This window comes from Jatropha curcas, chromosome 4, assembly GCF_041381405.1.
Source record: "Jatropha curcas cultivar XTBG-Jc1 chromosome 4, XTBG_Jcur_1.0, whole genome shotgun sequence".
Lineage (NCBI taxonomy): Eukaryota > Viridiplantae > Streptophyta > Magnoliopsida > Malpighiales > Euphorbiaceae > Jatropha > Jatropha curcas.
Window position 1 is genome coordinate 589,119 of NC_143154.1, and position 23,892 is coordinate 613,010.

Consider the following 23,892-nt stretch of genomic DNA (forward strand, 5'->3'; position numbering starts at 1 on the left):
AAATAAACGGAATAGTCTAATTATAAATTTTGTCCAAATAAATCAAGAGGAATAATAACTAAAAATTGAAAATATTGCCAAATACCAATACTAGTTAGTTAGTATTCAAGATCAGGAAAATAATACATGCATATCAATATCATGCAAGGGCAAGACGAGGCACCATGAAAATTAGTCAACAAGCAAAAAGCAAATAAATTTAGGAGATCCACATCCATTGGCTATTGGGCTAACACTGTAATGGCTGGTTAAGAAGCACACGGTTCCGTTGACTGTTGGAATAGAATATGCAATGGTTAGGTTAAGCACACGGCTCTGTTCTAAAAGCAAATTGAGGAGATCCACATCCATTGGCTATTGGGCTAACACTGTAATGGCTGGTTAAGAAGGACACGGTTCAGTTGACTGTTGGAATAGAATATGCAATGGTTAGGTTAAGCACACGGCTCTGTTCTCTTCCGTTATTGACTGAACATGTCATATTGTCGTTGCAAATGCAAATAGCGGCAGCTGCCAGCGAGTGAATAAAAAAAAGATAGAATTTGCCCTTTAGCCTATATAAATCAGTTAGGAAAAAACAAAGAGACGACAAAATTTGTGAATTTCAATATTAACTAGGAGAAAAAGGTTAGAGCTTTCTTCCTTTCACCTTCCCCTCAAATAAGAAAAGAACAAAGTTCATTTTACATATGTGTTTATATATAATATATCATAAACATAATCATAACCCAAAAGCAACAAACCCCACTTTTTCCACTTCTTTATCTTGGCTGGCTCCTCCTCGGTGTTTGCTTCAAAAGGGATTGAACGCCCTCTTTATGTATACTTCTGTTATGAACTTGTTTTCTTGATCTTAGTAGCATATTTAGTAATAGTGGTAGCATCTAAGAGGAGACTCTTGAAAGTCAACATGGGCAATTGTTTTGGATCTTCTTCTCATGATGCTAATCCTAGCTCCATCATCACCAGCACTACTAATCCTCCTACACCAGGTATGTTTTTTTCCTCTTCCTGCTTTTTTTTTTTTCACTTGCTTTTTTCTTTCTTGGGTTTGAAGCTGATCCATTGAATTTTGTTCTCTTGGTTTGAAAGGGTCATCAAACAATTACACAACCATGGAGTTCTCAGCCACAAGTAGCAGTGCAGGGAAAAGCCAATTCTCTGCTGCAGCAAGTGAAATGAATGAAGATGGAAACTCTAATGGTCAAATATTGGTGGCACCAAACTTGAAAGAGTTCACCTTTGCTGATTTGAAGGGTGCCACAAGAAATTTTAGATCAGATTCTGTTTTGGGTGAAGGTGGTTTTGGTAAAGTCTTCAGAGGGTGGATTGATGAAAAGACTTATGCACCTTCCAAAACAGGCACTGGGTTACCGGTTGCTATCAAGAAATTAAACTCAGAAAGTATGCAAGGTTTTCAAGAGTGGCAGGTATTTGATTCTAATTTTTCAATTCTAGTATATTCCTTCCAAATATGAATTATTTTCCATTTATTGATTGTTCTGTTTTTCCAAATTCTTGTTTCTGATGAGTCTTGACTCTTGACCATTAATTAAAAGAAGAAGAGAGGGAATAAAGGTGGGGGAAGCAAAGTGTTTTATGCATTGTGTTTATGGTTGGCTTCAATCATTTTTCCATAATGGGTCCCACCTGCAGCTTCATTTTGTTTTCAATTTACTGCAATTTCATTAATTGTGGTAATGTCTGCAAGTTGCCTTGCTCATAAGGTCATCCTCACTTTCATTGCCTAACATACCATAATAATGGAGTGACAATTGAAGGAATGTGCAATTTAAGGTCGTATTTGAAAGAACTCTTTTAAGGAAAAACGCTGGAAACTGTAATGCTTTTGATTGATTCACAATTGATCAAAGTTATGATATAGCATAAATTGCTCTAGCTTGAGGTTTTTTTTTTTTTTTTTTTTTTCATCTTTATTATTATTATAATTATTGTTGTTATTATTATTTTGACGGGATAGGGAAGGAGAATTGAGGATTTGATACAAAACCTTTTAGTTTCTGCTTCGTGGGGCAGGTGTTCTTGATGTTTGGAGAATTTAAATCCATGCAATATAGCCCTTCTTATTGATGCTAACAATCTGCATTTTTTTGAACTCTTTTGGATAATGCAGTCGGAGGTGAACTTTCTAGGAAGATTATCACATCCTAACCTGGTTAAATTGTTAGGATATTGTTGGGAGGATAAAGAGCTACTCCTTGTGTATGAATTCATGCAGAAGGGAAGCTTAGAGAATCATCTTTTCAGAAGTAAGAATTGATAAAAAGGAGTGATTGAGGGGAAATTTTTGAAGAAAGAAAGACTAGAATTTGCTAAATTTTAGATAATTTCCGTTGATCATTGGATTGTTTGTTTTTGCAGGGAATCCTAACATTGAACCCTTGTCATGGGACTTACGGCTCAAGATAGCCATTGGAGCAGCTCGAGGTCTTGCTTTTCTTCATACCTCAGAAAAGCAAGTCATTTACAGAGATTTCAAGGCCTCAAATATTCTGCTTGATGGGGTTAGTTTATATACGATTATATCTTTTTGCTTCTTTTTTAATCTGAGGCCTAATTTATAAATTTCTCTTTCTGTTTCTTGAAAGAATAGAAATCGATTGATGTGATTCTAAATTTCCTTTCATAACTTGTTAATGCTACCAAATGGTCGGTCTCAATGCGATACTTCAATACTGATTTTTACACTTCTGATTGTATCGACATTATGATGATAGCACTACAAATTTAGTAAACTTCCAAAAAGCAAGTGCTGTCTTCTTTTTATGTGCTTCAAATTCTAAACAAGAGAAAGGGACAGAGAGTTTGAAAGCTTCCATTTTAGGTGAAAGCATTCAAATGTTTTACTGACATTGTTGTTTCTTCTTCTTTTGTTGTCTTTTCAAAGAATTACAATGCAAAAATATCAGATTTTGGCTTGGCAAAATTGGGGCCTTCAGGTGGAGACTCACATGTGACAACCAGGATTATGGGTACTTATGGTTATGCAGCTCCTGAATACATTGCAACAGGTAATAACATAAAAGTGCGAAATTGTGTTTCCCTACACACGCGCACACACACACACACTCACACACATATATATAATTGTTAAAATCAAGAATTGAGTATATTTTTGATTATGGAGTTCGACGAACAAGACAGAAAAAATTAAGTATTTGGAGTTCTGTTCTAATAGGTTGTTATAGTTTAATTAGCTGAAATACTTTGTTTGCAATAATAATCAGGCCATTTATATGTTAAGAGTGACGTGTATGGCTTCGGAGTGGTGCTGCTTGAGTTGCTGACAGGCTCAAGGGCACTTGATACGAGGCGTCCAAATGGGCAGCAAAATTTGGTTGAATGGTTGAAGCCAATTCTCCCATATAAGAAAAAGTTAAAAGCCAAGATGGATGTAAGAATAGAAGGCCAATACTCCTCCAAGGCAATGTTACAAGCAGCACAACTTACCTTAAATTGCCTCGAACCAGATCCTAAAAGCCGACCCTCAATGAGAGAAGTTGTGGATGCATTAGAACAAATAGATGCAATCAAGGAAAAACCAAAGGGGACTAAAAATACTTCTGGTTCATCACGTTCTTCCACTTCTCACCGCATTCAAAAATCACCCCGTAATCGTTCTCCACTTCATTTGAGGCGATGAGGCCCTTAAACAGATGCAGGATGCTAATCCAGTCGACAAAAAACAAGGTAAAAGATATGTTTGATCAAACAAGTTAAATGTTTAGATGAAAACATTTATGCAGTTCATTTTTGGTTTCTGTAAACCTTTGATCAAGTAATCATCATTTTTTTAGTGATCTCTTTTAGTTCATAGCAAATTTTGTTGTAGCTGCCAATTGTTTTAATGTAGCTGTTGATAGAGTGAGGAAATGTTTTATAGTGATTTTCTTTGTTCTGGTTGATTTGAATATAATCTGTTATCTTTCTAAAGCATATTTGAAGCTTTCTAATTCTGGGTATGCAGCCTCTGAAGACATGGCCTGAGGTGTTCTTGAGGGGCAAAAAATGCCAAACCAAAGGCCATCTCTTTTGCAGCAAAGACACATAATTCAGAAAAAGGGTAAAATATAACTGGGTTCCTATATTATATTCAAATTAACATTTAAATCTTTCTACATTTGAGAAATAGTTACGACATACTTAATTTATACTCTATCTCTTTTATCGAGTCTTTTCGTCCAAAAAGTGACATTTTTCCATCTAAAAAATGAGCATATTCTATCCAAAAAGTGTCTAATTAATGGTAAAAAGCTCACTTATTAGACGGAATGATCTAATAGTGAGATTAAAATATAAGTTAGAAACATCATAATTATTTTTTAGATACAGATGGATTTAAAGATAATCAGAGATTCAGTTATATTTTATTTTTCAGAAAATTGTCTATTAGCTCACTGAGAAAAGTCTATTAATAGTTATTTATTTTGACATATAGCATCAATTTGACATTTGTGTTCTTCTGAACATATAAAAATACAATAAATATGGAAATGTCATCTTTTCGGAAGCATGTAAAAAGCTTTCACACATCATTGTCATTGTAATATGAATGTGAATGCCAAAATTCAAAAGTCTATGCTTGACTATGGAATAATATTATGATGACTTGAAAATGAAAAGAGTTTCCAAAGTCCAAACTATTTTCATGTGTCCAATCTTCCAACTGTGTTACAGCTAATGTCTTGATTTGCTATTGGTCAAACTTCCCTCCTTCCTGCCTTCTTTGACACTCCCTATTTATTTATCAATTTATCATCACAATGACATTTTTTTTCAAATATTTGTTAACACATAAGTTAGATTTGGTGAGTTGTAATGAAGTATTAGTCAACAAATATCATTACATAATTTTTGTCATAGTTTGTCTTCCATATGAATTAAGAAAATTTAGTTAATATGATTAAATTATAATTTTTCTTATTTTTTTCTAATATATCCTTGTGTTAGTATCCATGAATTTATATTAAATTGTTTCCAAAATTAATCAAATATTTGATTAAATAGAATTTTATTGTAAGATTAAAAGTTGATATATTAATTTTGTTTATATCAAGATTTAATTAATGAAAGTATAGTAATTTACCACTTGTCAAAGTAACTTTGGCGCATTGTCAAAAGAAATTAAATCCAATTTACCCAAAAAAAAAAAAAAAATGAAATCCAAGATAATTGGGAAACTATTCAGGTTCCTCTAGAATACACCAATTTGAAGAAAATAATTCATTATTTTATAAATAGAAATATAATTCATTTATGAATGAACTTCATAAAATTATGAAATTTTATAAAATTCGTTTATACTAGACCAAAAAAGAAAGAGGAACACTTTGATTTACATTCCACTTGACCAAGAATTTCTCAAGAACAAACAATTTGGTTCAAAGTTCAAGCATTTACATTTCGATACACCACTCAAGCAGTATAAAACAATAAGTATTAAGACACTACATACAATTATTTAACATAATCAGCAAAATCACATTTGAGCTTTTAGAAGCAAGTAAGATGATACCAACATTTCTCATCCAAGAGCCAAGATGATTTGCAACCAATGACACCAGATAATCCAAACAGAGATCTTTTTGAACATTAAACACCAGTAACAAGAAGTTAAAAGACTACATTTTCAGCTTCAGATTCAACAATCTAACAAGAAGCCTTATTGTAACTGAAACTGCAAAACATACTAGTCATATTAAAAATCCAAGCAAAAAGTCCTGAATAGCAAAAACTGACTAATACCGACCTACCAACATGAAGTCGTCGTCCTCGAGAACCTGGACATCTTGTTCTCCTACAAAATTCTCACGCCCAATTGCCTTGACCAAATTCACAAATTCTACCCTCTTTGGCAGAGGAAGAGGTACATATGGCAGCCTGAAAACTGGTCTCACGACTCCAAGTTGTGCCAGAGCTGTGTTCAAACCAATAGGGTTTGGCTCTTGGAAAAGCCATCGTATGAGAGGCAAAAGTTTTGAATTTAGTGCAGGGTCCTTCCCCTCGATCATGAGCTTGCGCATTAAGCCTGGGACTAAGTTGCTAGCAACAGAAATCACTCCGGTAGCCCCATGGCTCCATCTAGCATCATGGCATTCATCATCATTCCCACTCCATACCACAATTCCTTTCTCTGTGTACTGTTCCACCCGATCATTACCCATGCATTCTTTAACACCTGCCAAATTTGGACTTTGTGCTACACTGTGTATCACACCTGGGGGAATATCTTGGCCAGTTCGTGAGGGCACATTGTAAATAATTGTAGGGCCCATAGGTAGCACACTATCAAAGTGGGAAACCAAGCCCTCCACAGAGGTTTTTCCATAGTAAGGGTTGATGTGAAGAGCAGCACGCATTCCAACTGCAAAGCCTTGCACTGTAGCATGAATTGCTTCCCTTGTAGAGTTGCTGCCGGTATTTCCAATCACTTTGATTGAACTACCAAAACAGTTAACAGTGTGACCAATAAGCATTATGTGTTCATCCCAGCTCATCAACTGACCTTCACCAGTTGTGCCACCAACAATCACGCCTTCAGCACCATCAACAATTTGCATATTCACCAAAGCATCATATGCTTCAAGGTCAAATCTACCATCAGGTAAATATGGGGTTTTGATGGCTGTTATCAATCTAAGGGACTTTATTTCCTCTGATGATGTCCTGCAAGCATTGAAAGAGCATATAATTTTGTGGCATCAATTCTTCAACCAAGCATGCATGTTGTTGGCGAGATAGTTCTCAAAACTCAGTTCAACAAACAAAAATGCAATGAAAACCAGACAAACAGCCACATCTGCCGTAAACAAGCATGATGTGATATAAAAGCCAATGCAAAGGATGCAAAATTAACATGTTTTGCACTTGACTAGAACGGTACCACCCATCCTTATCCGTTCAACATTTGGTACAGAATCTTCCTGTAGATCATTCACTTTATCAGCTCCAGAAATAAGTGCATTCATTCATAATGTTTTCAATTCAGGCCATGGCTCCTCCTGCAAACCGTGGTTTATATACTACTGAGGTGACTATCAGTCAAACCACATTTAAAAATAGAGAGATTTTAATTAGCCTATACCTAGCACCAAAATCTAAGCATTTGATCATCTGTAATCTCACTTGGCCATTCAGAACGCTATAAATGCCACATTCTAATTCCTCTATGAAAATATATTCAAGTTATAATTTCAACAACCATAAGAAATCTCCAGGAAAATAAACTCCGGGAATTGATTTGCTCCAATGACAGTTCCATTTTTTGTCTGATTACCACTGTTTTTACCATATTAAATATGTCTGGTTTTATTGGTCCATATGAAATAAACTTTCCCAGTTTTTCCCAAGTTTTTTGCGTCTTCATCTAGAAATGAAGCAAACTCTTTGCTAAGAACCCAGAAAAAAAATCAGATGAACTATCACTAACAAATATTAAACAATGTCCTGCATAGATATCAGGCCAAACACAAACAGAAAGTATTTTTTTTAGCCTTAAAAAATGGAATCCAAGAATCCTATCTCTAACACTGAACCAAAAGAAAATCTTTTTCTCCAAACGAGAGTGCACCATTGATAGCTTACCTATTTTTAACTTCAAAACTACGCATTGGAAGATGGAAATTGGGAATTATAGCAGCTTGAGGGGGACTCCATTTCGCATTCCTCCTATTAAAGAGAAAAAAGAAAACAAAGCAACCACCATCAGCTAAGAACAGGAAATAAAAGTTACTAGCAAAAAGCTTATCACCTAAAACCCAAAATAAACATACATAAGCCACAACAAAAATATATAATATTATCAGATTTGACCTCTTGTAGTAATTGGTGGAAACAGAACGCGGTAGCTGGAGAGCAGACTCTTTCAAGAACACACCATAGCCACTCAAAGCAGCCATCTTTTCCTTTTTTTCTCTTCTACCCGAATGCCAGAAAACGAGTAAGAAAATTTTCAAGAGATAAGAATCGACTAGAATAAAGATTGTGACTTTTTAGTGAACAGTGGTAATTGTGATAATGGTGGAAATAGTAGGAATAATCGCGGTAGTGATAGTTTGCTGGAAGAAGTGGAAGAGGATGGCGGAGCTACGGCTGTTATTACTAGAGGACATGACATCAGTTTCCGACCAATTGGAGGAGGCGGCGGCGGCAGCGGCAGCGCCGACGAATAGTAATTGTATTTATGCGTCAGAGTTAGAGATAGAGAGGAAAGGCTCTGTTTCTTCTTTTATAAAACTGAAATGGAGGCTGTTTATTGTCTGCAATTTTAGGGTTGCATTTTCGTGACAACAGGTGGGCCTGATCCACTTGACTAGTTGGTTTAGCATTCCAAAGCGTTTTGAAAAACAAAATACTACTGTTATGAACTTGTTTTCTTGATCTTAGTAGCATATTTGGTAATAGTGGTAGCATCTAAGAGGAGAGAATCTTGAAAGTCAACATGGGCAATTGTTTTGGATCTTCTTCTCATGATGTTAATCCTAGCTCCATCATCACCAGCACTACTAATCCTCCTACACCTGGTATGTTTTTTACCTCTTCCTGCTCTTTTTTTTTTTTTTTTTTTTTTTTTTTGCACTTGCTTTTTTATTTCTTGGGTTTGAAGCTGATCCATTGAATTTTGTTCTCTTGGTTTGAAAGGGTCATCAAACAATAACACAACCATGGAGTTCTCAGCCACAAGTAGCAGTGCAGGGAAAAGCCAATTCTCTGCTGCAGTAAGTGAAGTGAATGAAGATGGAAACTCTAATGGTCAAATATTGGAGGCACCAAACTTGAAAGAGTTCACCTTTGCTGATTTGAGGGGTGCCACAAGAAATTTTAGATCAGATTCTGTTTTGGGTGAAGGTGGTTTTGGTAAAGTCTTCAAAGGGTGGATTGATGAAAAGACTTATGCACCTTCCAAAACAGGCACTGGGTTAACGGTTGCTATCAAGGTTTTCACGAGTGGCAGGTATTTGATTCTAATTTTTCAATTCTAGTATATTCCTTCCAAATATGAATTATTTTCCATTTATTGATTGTTCTGTTTTTCCAAATTCTTGTTTCTGATGAGTCTTGACTCTTGACCATTAATTAAAAGAAGAAGAGAGGGAATAAAGGTGGGGGAAGCAAAGTGTTTTATGTATTGTGTTTATGGTTGGCTTCAATCATTTTTCCATAATGGGTCCCACCTGCAGCTTCATTTTGTTTTCAATTTACTGCAATTTCATTAATTGTGGTAATGTCTGCAAGTTGCCTTGCTCATAAGGTCATCCTCACCTTCATTGCCTAACATACCGTAATAATGGAGTGACAATTGAAGGAATGTGCAATTTTTATAAGGTCATATTTGAAAGAACTCTTTTAAGGAAAAACGCTGGAAACTGTAATGCTTTTGGTTGATTCACAATTGATCAAAGTTATGATATAGCATAAATTGCTCTAGCTTGAGGTTTTTTTTTTTTTTTTTTTTTTTTTTTTTTTTTTTTTCCTTTTTCGTCTTTATTATTAGTATTATTATTATTATTGTTATTATTATTTTGACGGGATAGGGAAGGAGAATTGAGGATTTGATACAAAGCCTTTTAGCTTCTGCTTCGTGGGGCAGCTGTTCTTGATGTTTGGAGAATTTAAATCCATGCAATATAGCCCTTCTTATTAATGCTAACAATCTGCATTTTTTTGAACTCTTTTGGATAATGCAGTCGGAGGTGAACTTTCTAGGAAGATTATCACATCCTAACCTGGTTAAATTGTTAGGATATTGTTGGGAGGATAAAGAGCTACTCCTTGTGTATGAATTCATGCAGAAGGGAAGCTTGGAGAATCATCTTTTCAGAAGTAAGAATTGATAAAAATGAGTGATTGAGGGGAAATTTTTGAAGAAAGAAAGACTAGAATTTGCTAAATTTTAGATAATTTCCGTTGATTATTGGATTGTTTGTTTTTGCAGGGAATCCTAACATTGAACCCTTGTCATGGGACTTACGGCTCAAGATAGCCATTGGAACAGCTCGAGGTCTTGCTTTTCTTCATACCTCAGAAAAGCCAGTCATTTACAGAGATTTCAAGGCCTCAAATATTCTGCTTGATGGGGTTAGTTTATATACGATTATATGTTTTTGCTTCTTTTTTAATCTGAGGCCTAATTTATAAATTTCTCTTTCTGTTTCTTGAAAGAATAGAAACCGATTGATGTGATTCTAAATTTCCTTTCATAACTTGTTAATGCTACCAAATGGTCGGTCTCAATGCGATACTTCAATACTGATTTTTACACTTTTGATTGTATCGACATTATGATGATAGCACTAAAAATTTAGTAAACTTCCAAAAAGCAAGTGCTGTCTTCTTTTTATGTGCTTCAAATTCTAAACAAGAGAAAGGGACAGGGAGTTTGAAAGCTTCCATTTTAGGTGTAAGCATTCAAATGTTTTACTGACATTGTTGTTTCTTCTTCTTTTGTTGTCTTTTCAAAGAATTACAATGCAAAAATATCAGATTTTGGCTTGGCAAAATTGGGGCCTTCAGGTGGAGACTCACATGTGACAACCAGGGTTATGGGTTCTTATGGTTATGCAGCTCCTGAATACATTGCAACAGGTAATAAAATAAAAGTGCGAAATTGTGTTTCCCTACACAGACACACACACATACACTCACACATATATATGTATAATTGGTAAAATCAAGAATTGAGTATATGCTTGATTATGGAGTTTGACGGACAAGACAGAAAAAATTAAGCATTTGGAGTTCTGTTCTAATAGGTTGTTATAGTTTAATTATCTGACATACTTTTTTTGCAATAATAATCAGGCCATTTATATGTTAAGAGTGACGTGTATGGCTTCGGAGTGGTGCTGCTTGAGTTGCTGACAGGCTTAAGGGCACTCGATAGGAGGCGTCCAAATGGGCAGCAAAATTTGGTTGATTGGTTGAAGCCAATTCTCCCATATAAGAAAAAGTTAAAAGCCACGATGGATGTAAGAATAGAAGGCCAATACTCCTCCAAGGCAATGTTACAAGCAGCACAACTTACCTTACAATGCCTCGAACCAGATCCTCAAAGCCGACCCTCAATGAGAGAAGTTGTGGACGCATTAGAACAAATAGATGCAATCAAGGAAAAACCAAAGGGGACTAAAAATACTTCTGGTTCATCAAGTTCTTCCACTTCTCACCGCATTCAAAAATCACCCCGTAATCGTTCTCCACTTCATTCGAGGCGATGAGGCCCTTAAACACAAGCAGGATGCTAATCCAGTGGACAAAAAACAAGGTAAAAGATATGTTTGATCCAACAAGTTAAATGTTTAGATGAAAACATTTATGCAGTTCATTTTTGGTTTCTGTAAACCTTTGATCAAGTAATCATCATTTTTTTAGTGATCTCTTTTAGTTCATAGCAAATTTTGTTGTAGCTGCCAATTGTTCTAATGTAACTGTAGATAGAGTGAGGAAATGTTTTATAGTGATTTTCTTTGTTCTGGTTGATTTGAATATAATCTGTTGTCTTTCTAAAGCATATTTGAAGCTTTCTAATTCTGGGTATGCCGCTTCTGAAGACATGGCTTGAGGTGTTCTTGAGGGGCAAAAAATGCCAAACCAAAGGCCATCTCTTTTGCAGCAAAGACACATAATTCAGAAAAAGGGTAAAATATAACTGGGTTCCTATATTATATTCAAATTAACATTTAAATCTTTCTACATTTGAGAAATAGTTACGATATCCTTAACTTATGCTCTATCTCTTTATCGAGTCTTTTCATCCAAAAAGTGACCTTTTTCCATCTAAAAAATGAGCATATTCCATCCAAAAAGTGTGTCTAATTAATGGTAAAAAGCTCACTTATTAGACAGAATGATCTAATAGTGAGATTAAAATATAAGTTAAGAACTTTTTAAGATATAGAGGGACTTAAGGTTAATCAGGAATTCAGTTATATTTTATCTTTCAGAAAATTATTTATTAGCTCACTGAGAAGAGTAAGTTATTATTTATTTTGACTTATAGCATCAATTTGACACTTGTGTTCTTCTGAACATATAAGAATACAATAAATATGGAAATGTCACCTTTTCGTAAGCATGTAAAAAGCTTTCACACATCATTGTCATTGTAATATGACTGTGAATGCCAAAATTCAAAAGTCTATGCTTGACTATGGAATATTATTATGATGACTTGAAAATGAAAAGAAAGTCCAAACTATTTTCATGTGGAGTAATTTAAGATATAGCCAATCTTCCAACTGTGTTACCGCTAATGTCTTGATTTGCTTCATTTTTTTCTAATATATCCTTGTGTTAGTATCCATGAATTTATATTAAATTGTTTCTAAAATTAATCAAATATTTGATTAAATAGAATTTTATTGTAAGATTAAAAGCTGATATATTAATTTTGTTTATATCAAGATTTAATTAATGAAAGTATAGTAATTTACCACTTGTCAAAGTAACTTTGGCGCATTGTCAAAAGAAATTAAATCCAATTTACCAAAAAAAAACAAAAAAAAAAGAAATCCAAGATGATTGGGAAACTATTCAGGTTCCTCTTGAATACACCAATTTGAAGAAAATAATTCATTATTTTATAAATAGAAATATAATTCATTTATGAATGAACTTCATAAAATTATGAAATTTTATAAAATTCATTTATACTAGACCAGAAAAGAAAGAGGAACACTTTGATTTACATTCCACTTGACCAAGAATTTCTCAAGAACAAACAATTTGGTTCAAAGTTCAAGCATTTACATTTCAATACACCACTCAAGCAGTATAAAACAGTAAGTATTAAGACACTACATACAATTATTTAACATAATCAGCAAAATCACATTTGAGCTTTTAGAAGCAAGTAAGATGATACCAACATTTCTCATCCAAGAGCCAAGATGATTTGCAACCAATGACACCAGATAATCCAAACAGAGATCTTTTTGAACATTAAACACCAGTAACAAGAAGTTAAAAGACTATATTTTCAGCTTCAGATTCAACAATGTAACAAGAAGCATTATTGTAACTGAAACTGCAAAACTTACTAGTCATATTAAAAATCCAAGCAAAAAGTCCTGAATAGCAAAAACTGACTAATACCGACCTACCAACATGAAGTCGTCGTCCTCGAGAACCTGGACATCTTGTTCTCCTACAAAATTCTCACGCCCAATTGCCTTGACCAAATTCACAAATTCTATCCTCTTTGGCAGAGGAAGAGGTACATATGGCAGCCTGAAAACTGGTCTCACGACTCCAAGTTGTGCCAGAGCTGTGTTCAAACCAATAGGGTTTGGCTCTTGGAAAAGCCATCGTATGAGAGGCAAAAGTTTTGAATTTAGTGCAGGGTCCTTCCCCTCGATCATGAGCTTGCGCATTAAGCCTGGGACTAAGTTGCTAGCAACAGAAATCACTCCGGTAGCCCCATGGCTCCATCTAGCATCATGGCATTCATCATCATTCCCACTCCATACCACAATTCCTTTCTCTGTGTACTGTTCCACCCGATCATTACCCATGCATTCTTTAACACCTGCCAAGTTTGGACTTTGTGCTGCACTGTGTATCACACCTGGAGGAATATCTTGGCCAGTTCGTGATGGCACATTGTAAATAATTGTAGGGCCCATAGGTAGCACACTATCAAAGTGGGAAACCAAGCCCTCCACAGAGGTTTTTCCATAGTAAGGGTTGATGTGAAGAGCAGCATGCATTCCAACTGCAAACCCTTGCTCTGTAGCATGAATTGCTTCCCTTGTAGAGTTGCTTCCAGTATTTCCAATCACCTTGATTGAACTACCAAAACAGTTAACTGTGTGACCAATAAGCATTATGTGTTCATCCCAGCTCATCAACTGACCTTCACCAGTTGTGCCACCAACAATCACGCCTTCAGCACCGTCAACAATTTGCATATTCACCAAAGCGTCATATGCTTCAAGGTCAAATCTACCATCAGGTAAATATGGGGTTTTGATGGCTGTTATCAATCTAAGGGACTTTATTTCCTCTGATGATGTCCTGCAAGCATTGAAAGAGCATATAATTTTGTGGCATCAATTCTTCAACCAAGCATGCATGTTGTTGGCAAGTAGTTCTCAAAACTCAGTTCAACAAACAAAAATGCAATGAAAACCGGTCAAACAGCCACATCTGCGGTACACAAGCATGATGTGATATAAAAGCCAATGCAAAGGATGCAAAATTAACGGGTTTTGCACTTGACTAGAACAGCACCACCAATCCTCATGAGTTCAACATTTGTTATAGAATCTTCCTGTAGATCATTCACTTTATCAGCTCCAGAAATAAGTGCATTCATAATGTTTTCAATTCAGGCCATGGCTCCTCCTGCAAACCATGGTTTATATACTACTGAGGTGACTATCAATCAAACCACATTTAAAAATAGAGAGATTTTAATTAGCCTATACCTAGCACCAAAATCTAAGCATTTGATCATCTGTAATCTCACTTGGCCATTCAGAACGCTATAAATGCCACATTCTAATTCCTCTATGAAAATATATTCAAGTTCTAATTTCAACAACCATAAGAAATCTCCGGGAAAATAAACTCCGGGAATTGATTTGCTCCAATGACAGTTCCATTTTTTGTCTGATTACCACTGTTTTTACCATATTAAATATGTCTGGTTTTATTGGTCCATATCAAATAAACTTTCCCAGTTTTTCCCAAGTTTTTTGCTTCTTCATCTAGAAATGAAGCAAACTCTTTGCTAAGAACCCAGAAAAAAATCAGATGAACTATCACTAACAAATATTAAACAATATCCTACATAGATATCAGGCCAAACACAAACAGAAAGTATTTTTTTTAGCCTTAAAAAATGGAATCCAAGAATCCGATCTCTAACACTGAACCAAAAGAAAATCTTTTTCTCCAAACGAGAGTGCACCATTGATAGCTTACCTATTTTTAACTTCAAAACTACGCATTGGAAGATGGAAATTGGGAATTATAGCAGCTTGAGGGCGACTCCATTTCGCATTCCTCCTATTAAAGAGAAAAAAGAAAACAAAGCAAGCACCATCAGCTAAGAACAGGAAATAAAAGTTACTAGCAAAAAGCTTATCACCTAAAACCCAAAATAAACATACATAAGCCACAACAAAAATATATAATATTATCAGATTTGACCTCTTGTAGTAATTGGTGGAAACTGAACGCGGCAGCTGGAGAGCAGACTCTTTCAAGCACACACCATAGCCACTCAAAGCAGCCATCTTTTTCTTTTTTCTCTTCTACCCGAATGCCAGAAAACGAGTAAGAAAACTTTCAATAGATAAGAATCGACTAGAATAAAGATTGTGACTTTTTAGTGAACAGTCGTAATTGTGATAATGGTGGAAATAGTAGGAATAATCGCGGTAGTGATAGTTTGCTGGAAGAAGTGGAAGAGGATGGCGGAGCTACGGCCGTTATTACTAGAGGACATGACGTCAGTTTCCGACCAATTGGAGGAGGCGGCGGCGGCGGCAGCGCCGACGAATAGTAATTGTATTTATGCGTCAGAGTTAGAGATAGAGAGGAAAGGCTCTGTTTCTTGTTTTATAAAACTGAAATGGAGGCTGTTTATTGTCTGTAATTTTAGGGTTGCATTTTCGTGACAACAGGTGGGCCTGATCCACTTGACTAGTTGGTTTAGCATTCCAAAGCGTTTTGAAAAACAAAATAAAAGAACTTTAAAAAAAAAAAAAATAAACAATTAATTTTTTTTTAACAATGAATTTTGGACCATCAAAAAATTTCAATTATAAAAAAGATGACCAAAAAGCTGTTGAATGGATTGCATTTCAAGCAAATTTTATTTGTAAAACTGGCAATATAAGATTAAAAAGTAATATATATATTATCGATAGATTTTTGAATGAAATTTTTATACTTTGTCGGTCCCCAAAAAAATAATTTATTTTTATTTTATAGTTTATTCTTCTTTTTTTCATTACGGTAATCATTAAATTAATTGTCTATTATACTATTAAAAAAATTTTAAAAAATATGTATATTTTTTCACCAGTATAAATCACAACGATTTACCGTAAATTAATCCATCAAAATCTATTAAAAAATATAGCTGAAACTTATTTTTTTTTTTATTATAAAAGAAAGTCAAGTTTGGAGCATATCTCAGTCAATATGAAAATAAAATACATTCTTATGAAATTCCATAGTCCATATATATATATATATATATATACACTAGTACGTTGGAAGAAAGTAGAAACGACAAACACTTATTGTCACTTGCACAAAAAACCTTGTCGTATATTTTGCGTCTAGTCTAGGATAGGGTGGCCAAATTCCAGTTTTTGAAACCGGAATGGGAACCGGCCAGAATCGGAACCACTGAAAAGTTGCAGTTCAATTTCGATTTTAAGTTTTTTAGAACCGTGAATCAGCGGTTTTGAGAATCGATCGGAACTGAAGGTTTTGACAACTAATTAGAATCGGCGGTGCCAACCGATTATTTTATTTTTTCAAAAAATTTTTCATTAAAATCTCCAAATTTGGCCTCCTAACAACTATAAATGGCTCTATGACTATATAATGCCTAGTTATATTAAAGGTATTTGTGTAAATTAGATTTTTTGATTTTAAAATTATACTAACCGCTCTAAAATTGGTTAGAGAATCGTCCATAATCGTTAATTTTGAAACCGTTAAGAAACCAAAATCAGAACCTTAACCAGTCAGTTTCAAACTGAAATCGAAACTGTCAATTTTCAGTTCAGTTTCAATTTTAAATTATTTAGAACCGGCAGTTTCAGAACATGGCCACTCTAGTATAGGATATCATAATTCCATGGGGTATGTTGATGTCAAGTATGGGTTCCATTTGCAAAAACCAACAACAAGCCATCACATACAAATAAGTGTGTTATGCCTTCTTTTATTTTAAAGAAAAAGACAAAACAACTCGCTAATTAAATTATAGCCAAATTAACACGTTATTCCTTCTATATATAAAATCTAATACACGCTCCTTCCGTCCAAAATCAGTCTTATTGCTGTTAATTGGCTAATAAAATGACGTAAAAGCAGAGATAGATTATTTAAAAGACAATGCATACCCTTTAGGTATAAGATGGCAAAGGAAGCTGTCACATTCGCATTTTCTAAACATGTCATTAACATGCATTAAATCATTTTTAAATTTAATTTTACATTAGTATGATTCTAGATGATTTATTATAATTTTCGTGAGTTACAGTGTTATATGTACATTTTGATAATTTTCTATATATAGAGACTATGTTTTAGTAACACAGTGCAATTTAAGCGAGACAGTTAGAAAATATATCATGCATGTGTATAGTGTCAAATTCTACCTATTGGAATAAAAAAAAAAAAAGGACCAAATTAAATCTACATCATTATATAATAAAGATAAAGATCGGTGTCTGCACCTATGTATTATTTATCCAATTGTGCAAGAGCAAGGATTTATGCTTTGACTGCATGCAAAAATCAAAAAATTTTATTTTAAAAAGATTATTTATCCAATAGTTAAAACACCAATTCCTATGATTAATAATTTTATATACACCTATTATCTTAGGGTTTTAAACTAATGCACTCTACTAGCAAAAAGACAAAACAAAGTCACTCTCTTTTCATGCACACACCCAAAACCAACGCACACTCTTTCTTCTCTTCCCATTTCTCTCTTTTATTTCTTTTTCTTCTTTCTTTCTCCTTTTTTTCTCTCCATTAACCAAACCACCTTCAATTCTCTCCTCTCAAAACTTATTTTTCTTCACCAAAATAAAATATTATAGAGGACTGAAACCCTATACCACCGTTCTAAAGTTTAATTTGCAAGATTAAACTTTTAAAAGTAAGATTTTCCCTCTTTTATGCTACGACCTCTTTTTCTGTTCTATAAATCTTAAAGATTTTTCAAAATCATAGCAAGAAATGCATTGTTCATGTCTCATACATCTTATTTATTTACTATCTTTTCATTTTCATGGGATTTAGTGTGATTTTGGAAAAATCACATTTTTGTCGAGAAAAATCCAAAATCTACGGCCAAGGAAGTTATCCAAGCTTGATGTTATGGATTTTAAGACTTTGTTTGAGAGGTTTGTGCTCATTTCCTATTTTTAGATATTTTAGGCGATTTTTACTTGCTTTTTCATTATTATGCTTCAAACTTTGATAATTTCTTGCTTTAAATATTATGTTTTATGATCAAGTTGCTTCTTTTATAATTGAAATGATTTTTTTTTGTAAATTTTTGTGCAAGAATAACCCCATTTCTTGATATTTTTACTTCATCTTGTGGTTTTGATGTTATATTCTTTTAAGTTATGAGTATTAAGGATGCTATCCATGTATGTTATGCAACTGAAAATGTGGCATCAAAGTTATGAAGACAACCATATTTCGAGGTGTCAATCTCTCATCAACTTCAACAATCTAATCAAGAACCATTGTGAAATAATTATGCAGCAACAAGGGATCTGAACCGGTCACAAAATAAATAGTTTGAATAAATTAAGTAGGTTTACAATTGTATGAATCTAATTAAAACCTATAATACAAAAAGAAGTGCACAATCATTTTGCCAAACCTCAGATTGTTGATCCTTCCCCGTCACCATCATTTTGCTCCCTCCAAAAGCCAAGTTGGTAGCCCATCTTTGGTTTTCTTGGAAGAATGCATGGCAACCTCATAGCAAAGCTCCAAATCCCCTCCTTTAATATAAAATAATCGATTCTATGAGCCTCAATTTTAGTCTAAACACCTTCTTTCTTGACATTCATCACTTTCCTGTTATCTCCCAAGCAAACCCAAAGATTATTGTTTCCACTACCTAACTTCCTCAACTCTGTGTAAAAGAACCCAAGGCGACGGCCCGATTCTTGAAACGTCGAACTCGATAGGTGGTGTTTTCTCAACACAGACTGTCCCTAACACAAATCTTTTCAAGATCGAGAATTTGCATACCCGAGAAATCGGTGGCTCCCGCAGCAGCTAGATTTCGGGGAATCGCTAAGAGAGAATCGATCACTGTGAACCAAGTCAGAATTAAAAGCTTTAGTTTGAAGGAAGATTCCTAGTTCTTATCAAAGAAGTATAGCGAGCAAAGAGAGAAGCTTTAGTTTCTTCATTACATTTTAAAGAGGGTCATTTTGGTTATTTCGTTAGCTAACTGGTGAAAATAAGAGATTTCTTTAAAAATATTTTATAAATAACTTATTTTTCGATATATAATTGCTATATTGAAAATTAGTTAAATGAATATTAAAATCTTTAACATATATGACTATAAAAATATTAATAATAATAAAAATTTTGTATTCTAAAAATTTTATTATTAAAATATGAGAAGAGCTAATATTAATAATAATAAAAATTAATGACTATCAATAATTAATAAATTAAAAATACGCAATTATAAAATTATATAAGTTTGTTAATATCCGAAATGTTATGCTCTCTTATAGATGAGAATTCATTCTTTTCATTTTGATAAGAAAAATATTTTTTATTAATTTATTTTTTTAATAGTCCAAATAACGAAAAAGTAATCAAAAATATTTTACTACAGATTATTTTACGGAAATCCCTGATCCAACAAAAACACGACGTCGTTTGGTAGAAGACGGAACTGAAGTCTACCTTACGCTAGTTTGTGGGCTTCGATTGGGCTTTGCCATAGTTCACTTTAATTTTGAGGTGAAAGTCAAGTCCTTTCCTTTTACCGATACTGTTTTCCTCTTACTGGTACTGCTATGGCGTCCGTCAGGAAGATATTATATCTGCCACTGGAAATTTCCCGCCCCAGCCGCCACTAGAAAACATACCCAGATATGACAAATTGGACTCTTTTAAAAGTAATTTCTTTTGAGCCTCAAATTCAATAATTTTGAATCGTTTAAAGTTTCTTTTGTTGTCATTACTACCAAACATGTGTCTTTTCTTGATTCCATCTCGAGGTTATATTATTCTATTCCCTTTGTTTATTCTCTTATGTTAAGCTATCTAAAGTTATTTTATTGTTTGTCATTAACCAAAACTAATGTGTGTTGAGTGTTTGATGAAATTGACAGATTTCAAATCCAGTTGGGTAGAGATTTGTGATTTCTTTTTCACTTGCTGGGTTCATCTGAGGAGATCAAAGGTAACCCATGTGCACTCTCTATTTACTTGATTCTTTGTCTTAGTTTTTTATTTTATTTTATTGTCATTTAGTATTAGCAATGTTTAAGATTTTGTTGTTCCAATTTTGCATGTCTGTGGAAGAAAGTTAGTTGTGGTTACTGTTAATTTATTCTGGTTTTATTCGACAGTGCTTTTGAAGGTAAAGCTAATTTCAGATTTTCTATTGTTTTCTATATGTATAGTAACTGCATAGAGATTTGACCCATGAGGTGGCCTTTTTTTTCTGGGTGAATTCAACAATTTTGTTTTGAGTTGTAGCTTGTTTGCATTATTGACCACCTTCAATAGTTCACCATTGCAATATGTTGGTGAAAGGTTTTTTTTTGTTCAGCTAATGTAGCTTTGGGCGAAGCTTGAGGATTGAGTTACTTGGGTCACCATCATTGAGTGGTGTCTGTTACATTGCTGCAGTTAGTTATTTGGGTTGAGATTTCCTAATTGATCTGTCCACAATCTATTGTATGCTATTGCATACACTAGCGGATATTGTTTTTGCTTGGGTCTGATTTCTCTGAATTATATGGAAACCTGTAATTTTGTATGACCCAAGGGGGTAGGGTAGAAATTCATCTTGTTAGATTGTAGAGAACAAGTGAACAACACATGTATTCTAAAAGCTTAATCTTGCCATTCAGAAGTAGTTAACACTTCCACACTTTCATATGAGCGCTTCTACATTGTGCAATTTCATCTGACTAATACATAATTACTTGTGATTACTTCCACATTTTTATATGAACTACATGTATGGTACTTTTTCTCAATTGTTAACTGAATCTAGAGGAACTGACTCTTCCAGTATTAACTGTTTTCCATTTTTTTCCCCCTTCGCTTAAACAGGTTAGTTTTGCACCTGCAATATGGGTTTCAATGAAATGACAAAACACAGTAGTAGAGTGAGTGAGCTATTTGGAAATTTAGGCGGTCTTTTAAGAATATGCTTATTTCGCATTCTATCCATGGGACCCATCCCCAGCCATTTTGCCTTTATAATGGATGGAAATCGGAGGTATGCTAAGAAGGGGAACTTGAAACTAGGTGCTGGTCATCGGGCTGGATTTGAGTCTCTTATATCCATACTTAAGTACTGCTATGAATTGGGAGTAAAGTATGTAACTATTTATGCCTTTAGCATTGATAATTTTAAGAGGCGGCCAGATGAGGTTAAGGATCTGATGGATCTGATGCTAGAAAAGATTGACGAGTTGCTTAAGGAAGAAAGCATGGCGAAGCAATATGGAATCAGAGTATATTTTATAGGTAATTTGAAACTTTTGAGTGAAAATGTCCGGATTGCTGCCGAAAAGGTTATGAGGGCTACTGCTAATAACACCAAGTGTACCCTTTTAATCTGTTTAGCTTATACCTCACGTGATGAGATTTTACATGCTGTTCAAGATTCTTGTAAAAATAAATGGGAGGAAATTCAACCATTGAGCTTTTGGAAGGCTACTAATGGTGGCATTCAAGAAATAGATGATTGTAAGAAGATGAATGGTGTCACCCCACATGGTTTTCAAGAATTCCAGAAAGATGAAGTTGATGAATCTCAAGCAACAGCGGCAAGTGCAAACTGCAGTGGTTTGATTAGAGAAGTTGGAGGAGTTGACACTGAAAATAGCATGGTCATGCATGCAGTGCACACATCCTATGAAGATCAGGCAGTGATGGCAAATAGAACTGGCCATGGGGTGGCTCCAATTGAAGAGAGTGAGAAGATGCAAGGAGAGTGTTCTATGATAAAACTGGTAGACATTGAGAAGTACATGTACATGGCAGTAGCTCCTGAGCCTGACATTCTTGTTCGAAGTTCTGGAGAGACCCGTCTTAGCAACTTCTTACTTTGGCAGTCTAGTAACTGCCTGTTGTATTCTCCTGATGCATTATGGCCAGAAATTGGTTTATGGCACTTGGTTTGGGCAATATTGGACTTCCAACGCAACCACTCTTATTTGGAGAAGAAAAAGAAGCAGCTGTAACAAATTTAATGTTCAAGAACAGTATCTTATCTCATATTGAATTCAATAGTTGTGCATTTGCCACTAAATTCCTCTGGAAGTCAGGAAGCTTTAGAAGCCTTAGATTTTCAAGAAAGGGGCATTTTTTTCAGTTGCAGCGATGCCATGGCATAATGTAAGCATAAGCCAGTGAAGTAATGAAACCATAAAAATGCTTGCTTCAATGAAATTTATTCCCATCTTCATATTATTGTGAAAATTCTTGAATTTGTACTCATATTATAAATTATGGGGGGGGGGGAATCTACGAATAAAAGGACTTTAGTGTAAACCTACCGCCCTCCATTAAATTTGAGCTCTCAAATATCATTTTTTTTGTTGAGTTTTGTGGTTTGTGACATGATTGTACATCCTGAGGTTGTATATGAGCATTTGTATTCTTTTGACAACATAGTTTTTTTTTAAGGCATCTTAAAGGATTGGATCTTCTTCGTGTCATTTCTATTTAGTAATTGCCGTGGAACATGCTTCAATATGCTTCTCCAGAGTACAATTGATATTTCTTTTGGTCTCTCTGGCAATATTGTCATTTCCGTGTTGAACATTTTCAATTCCTTTTTAAGTATTCCGTTTGTTAGATTATTGCAGCTTGAAACCCATTGTTCCCTACTTAGTATTTCTTCTGTTTGTTTTGTTGTGACTGTTAAATGAAGGTCAAGAATATATGTTAATTGTCATATTAGTTTAATGAAGGTTACCTGTATAAATAGGTAACCACTTGCCATTAAATTTTCTCATCACAGTAGCTAACGATTCTGCAGTTACTGATTGCTCAAGTTTGTGAAGTCTCTGCAGAGCCATTTCCAAATTGCTTTTAGGTCAATTTTCAACTCCACGGAGATTATTCAGAAGTTAATTGATCAGGAAGTAGCTTTAATTGTGCAGACTCCATGGACTCACCAATCAGGTTAAAAGAAATATGTATAAACAATAGAAGCAGGTAAAAGTTTGCTTTAGACCGCATTCTGATTTTCTGCATATTTTTCAACTCATTACAGTTCTATAGATATAACAACTTACCCATGGCGGATACCATAGATATAACAACGTGCTCATGTCGGATACCGACACCTCTCGGATATCCTTGAACACGAGTCAGACACTTATAAACATTGTTTTATTAATTTTGAACACTTTAAGAATACCTCTGAAGACATTTCAAGGACATTTGTAAAGATATTTTAGAAACACATTTGAAAATTGAAATGTAAAATATCATCAGGGAATTAATTTAATTTCTTTTAAAAATGTTGAAATTCTTTAAATTGTCAATTTATCTCTGAATAAGCTAGAAATGTTACGATTTTTAATGATACTAATTTTAAGAATTTAACTAATTATCTTGAAATAAGAAATTAAGCATTTTTATTTTATATTTATTATTTATTATAAATAATTGTTTATTTATATGTATTATTAATAAATCATAGTTTTTTAGTATTACATGTCTTAAACGTATCGGTTTACTTCTTTTAAAAAATTAATATATTCAGCGTCCGAGTCGTATGTGTGTGCAACCTATTATAGCACTCTTGAGGTTGAAAATGAAGTCTCACCTATTTGTTTCTTTTCACACTTCACCATTTCATTCGCATTAAGGTCTTCTTTTTTAGTCCATAGATTGGTAGATGAAGCTTCTATATAGACATTTTTAACGGTTGATGTT

At 34.2% G+C, this 23,892-nt stretch overlaps 5 protein-coding genes across 7 annotated transcripts; 3 read left to right on the forward strand and 2 right to left on the reverse strand.

Moving 5' to 3' along the window:
• Window positions 1-573: 573 nt before the first annotated feature.
• Window positions 574-3,957, forward strand: LOC119371391 (putative serine/threonine-protein kinase PIX13). The gene is made up of 6 exons (XM_089720400.1): window positions 574-992; window positions 1,093-1,430; window positions 2,135-2,270; window positions 2,383-2,525; window positions 2,909-3,032; window positions 3,249-3,957. The coding sequence occupies exons 1-6, from the start codon at window positions 911-913 to the stop codon at window positions 3,662-3,664; spliced, it is 1,239 nt and encodes a 412-aa protein (XP_089576526.1). The 5' UTR covers window positions 574-910; the 3' UTR covers window positions 3,665-3,957.
• A 1,629-nt stretch (window positions 3,958-5,586) lies between these two features.
• LOC105628560 (4-hydroxy-tetrahydrodipicolinate synthase 2, chloroplastic) lies at window positions 5,587-8,364 on the reverse strand. Its single transcript, XM_012209995.4, has 3 exons — window positions 7,834-8,364; window positions 7,606-7,689; window positions 5,587-6,687 (listed from the first exon to the last, which is right to left on the reverse strand). The coding sequence occupies exons 1-3, from the start codon at window positions 7,917-7,919 to the stop codon at window positions 5,760-5,762; spliced, it is 1,098 nt and encodes a 365-aa protein (XP_012065385.2). The 5' UTR covers window positions 7,920-8,364; the 3' UTR covers window positions 5,587-5,759.
• Window positions 8,365-8,403: 39 nt separating this feature from the next.
• LOC105628562 (putative serine/threonine-protein kinase PIX13) lies at window positions 8,404-11,480 on the forward strand. The gene is given in 7 exon segments (XM_089720401.1): window positions 8,404-8,543; window positions 8,662-8,949; window positions 8,952-8,974; window positions 9,708-9,843; window positions 9,956-10,098; window positions 10,482-10,605; window positions 10,822-11,480. Coding segments are annotated over 7 exon segments (1,212 nt in total). The 5' UTR covers window positions 8,404-8,461; the 3' UTR covers window positions 11,238-11,480.
• A 1,453-nt stretch (window positions 11,481-12,933) lies between these two features.
• LOC105628559 (4-hydroxy-tetrahydrodipicolinate synthase 2, chloroplastic) lies at window positions 12,934-15,650 on the reverse strand. The gene is made up of 3 exons (XM_089720736.1): window positions 15,175-15,650; window positions 14,947-15,030; window positions 12,934-14,034 (listed from the first exon to the last, which is right to left on the reverse strand). The coding sequence occupies exons 1-3, from the start codon at window positions 15,258-15,260 to the stop codon at window positions 13,107-13,109; spliced, it is 1,098 nt and encodes a 365-aa protein (XP_089576862.1). The 5' UTR covers window positions 15,261-15,650; the 3' UTR covers window positions 12,934-13,106.
• Window positions 15,651-18,097: 2,447 nt separating this feature from the next.
• On the forward strand, window positions 18,098-22,635 carry LOC105628558 (dehydrodolichyl diphosphate synthase CPT3). Of its 3 annotated transcripts, none has more exons than XM_089720136.1 (3): window positions 18,098-18,122; window positions 20,097-20,167; window positions 21,049-22,635. In XM_089720136.1, the coding sequence occupies exon 3, from the start codon at window positions 21,069-21,071 to the stop codon at window positions 22,185-22,187; it is 1,119 nt and encodes a 372-aa protein (XP_089576262.1). In that variant the 5' UTR covers window positions 18,098-18,122; window positions 20,097-20,167; window positions 21,049-21,068; the 3' UTR covers window positions 22,188-22,635. The 3 variants fall into 3 exon arrangements, with proteins under 3 accessions (XP_089576262.1, XP_089576261.1, XP_089576260.1); XM_089720135.1 differs by lacking the exon at window positions 18,098-18,122 and adding an exon at window positions 19,697-19,982; XM_089720134.1 differs by lacking the exon at window positions 18,098-18,122 and adding an exon at window positions 19,697-19,880.
• The last annotated feature ends 1,257 nt before the right edge of the window (window positions 22,636-23,892 follow it).

What these genes read in the sequence shown, in the direction of transcription:
- LOC105628558 (XM_089720136.1), top strand. Translation starts at nt 21,069, where the DNA reads ATGGGTTTCAATGAAATGACAAAACACAGTAGTAGAGTGAGTGAGCTA.
- LOC119371391 (XM_089720400.1), top strand. Translation starts at nt 911, where the DNA reads ATGGGCAATTGTTTTGGATCTTCTTCTCATGATGCTAATCCTAGCTCC. An exon ending in TACTAATCCTCCTACACCAG is followed by an intron (nt 993 to 1,092) that starts GTATGTTTTTTT and finishes TTGGTTTGAAAG; the next exon opens with GGTCATCAAACAATTACACA. An exon ending in TCCTGAATACATTGCAACAG is followed by an intron (nt 3,033 to 3,248) that starts GTAATAACATAA and finishes AATAATAATCAG; the next exon opens with GCCATTTATATGTTAAGAGT.
- LOC105628559 (XM_089720736.1), bottom strand. Translation starts at nt 15,260, where the DNA reads ATGGCTGCTTTGAGTGGCTATGGTGTGTGCTTGAAAGAGTCTGCTCTC. An exon ending in TCCACCAATTACTACAAGAG is followed by an intron (nt 15,031 to 15,174) that starts GTCAAATCTGAT and finishes TCTCTTTAATAG; the next exon opens with GAGGAATGCGAAATGGAGTC. An exon ending in AGTTTTGAAGTTAAAAATAG is followed by an intron (nt 14,035 to 14,946) that starts GTAAGCTATCAA and finishes CAATGCTTGCAG; the next exon opens with GACATCATCAGAGGAAATAA.
- LOC105628560 (XM_012209995.4), bottom strand. Translation starts at nt 7,919, where the DNA reads ATGGCTGCTTTGAGTGGCTATGGTGTGTTCTTGAAAGAGTCTGCTCTC. An exon ending in TCCACCAATTACTACAAGAG is followed by an intron (nt 7,690 to 7,833) that starts GTCAAATCTGAT and finishes TCTCTTTAATAG; the next exon opens with GAGGAATGCGAAATGGAGTC. An exon ending in AGTTTTGAAGTTAAAAATAG is followed by an intron (nt 6,688 to 7,605) that starts GTAAGCTATCAA and finishes CAATGCTTGCAG; the next exon opens with GACATCATCAGAGGAAATAA.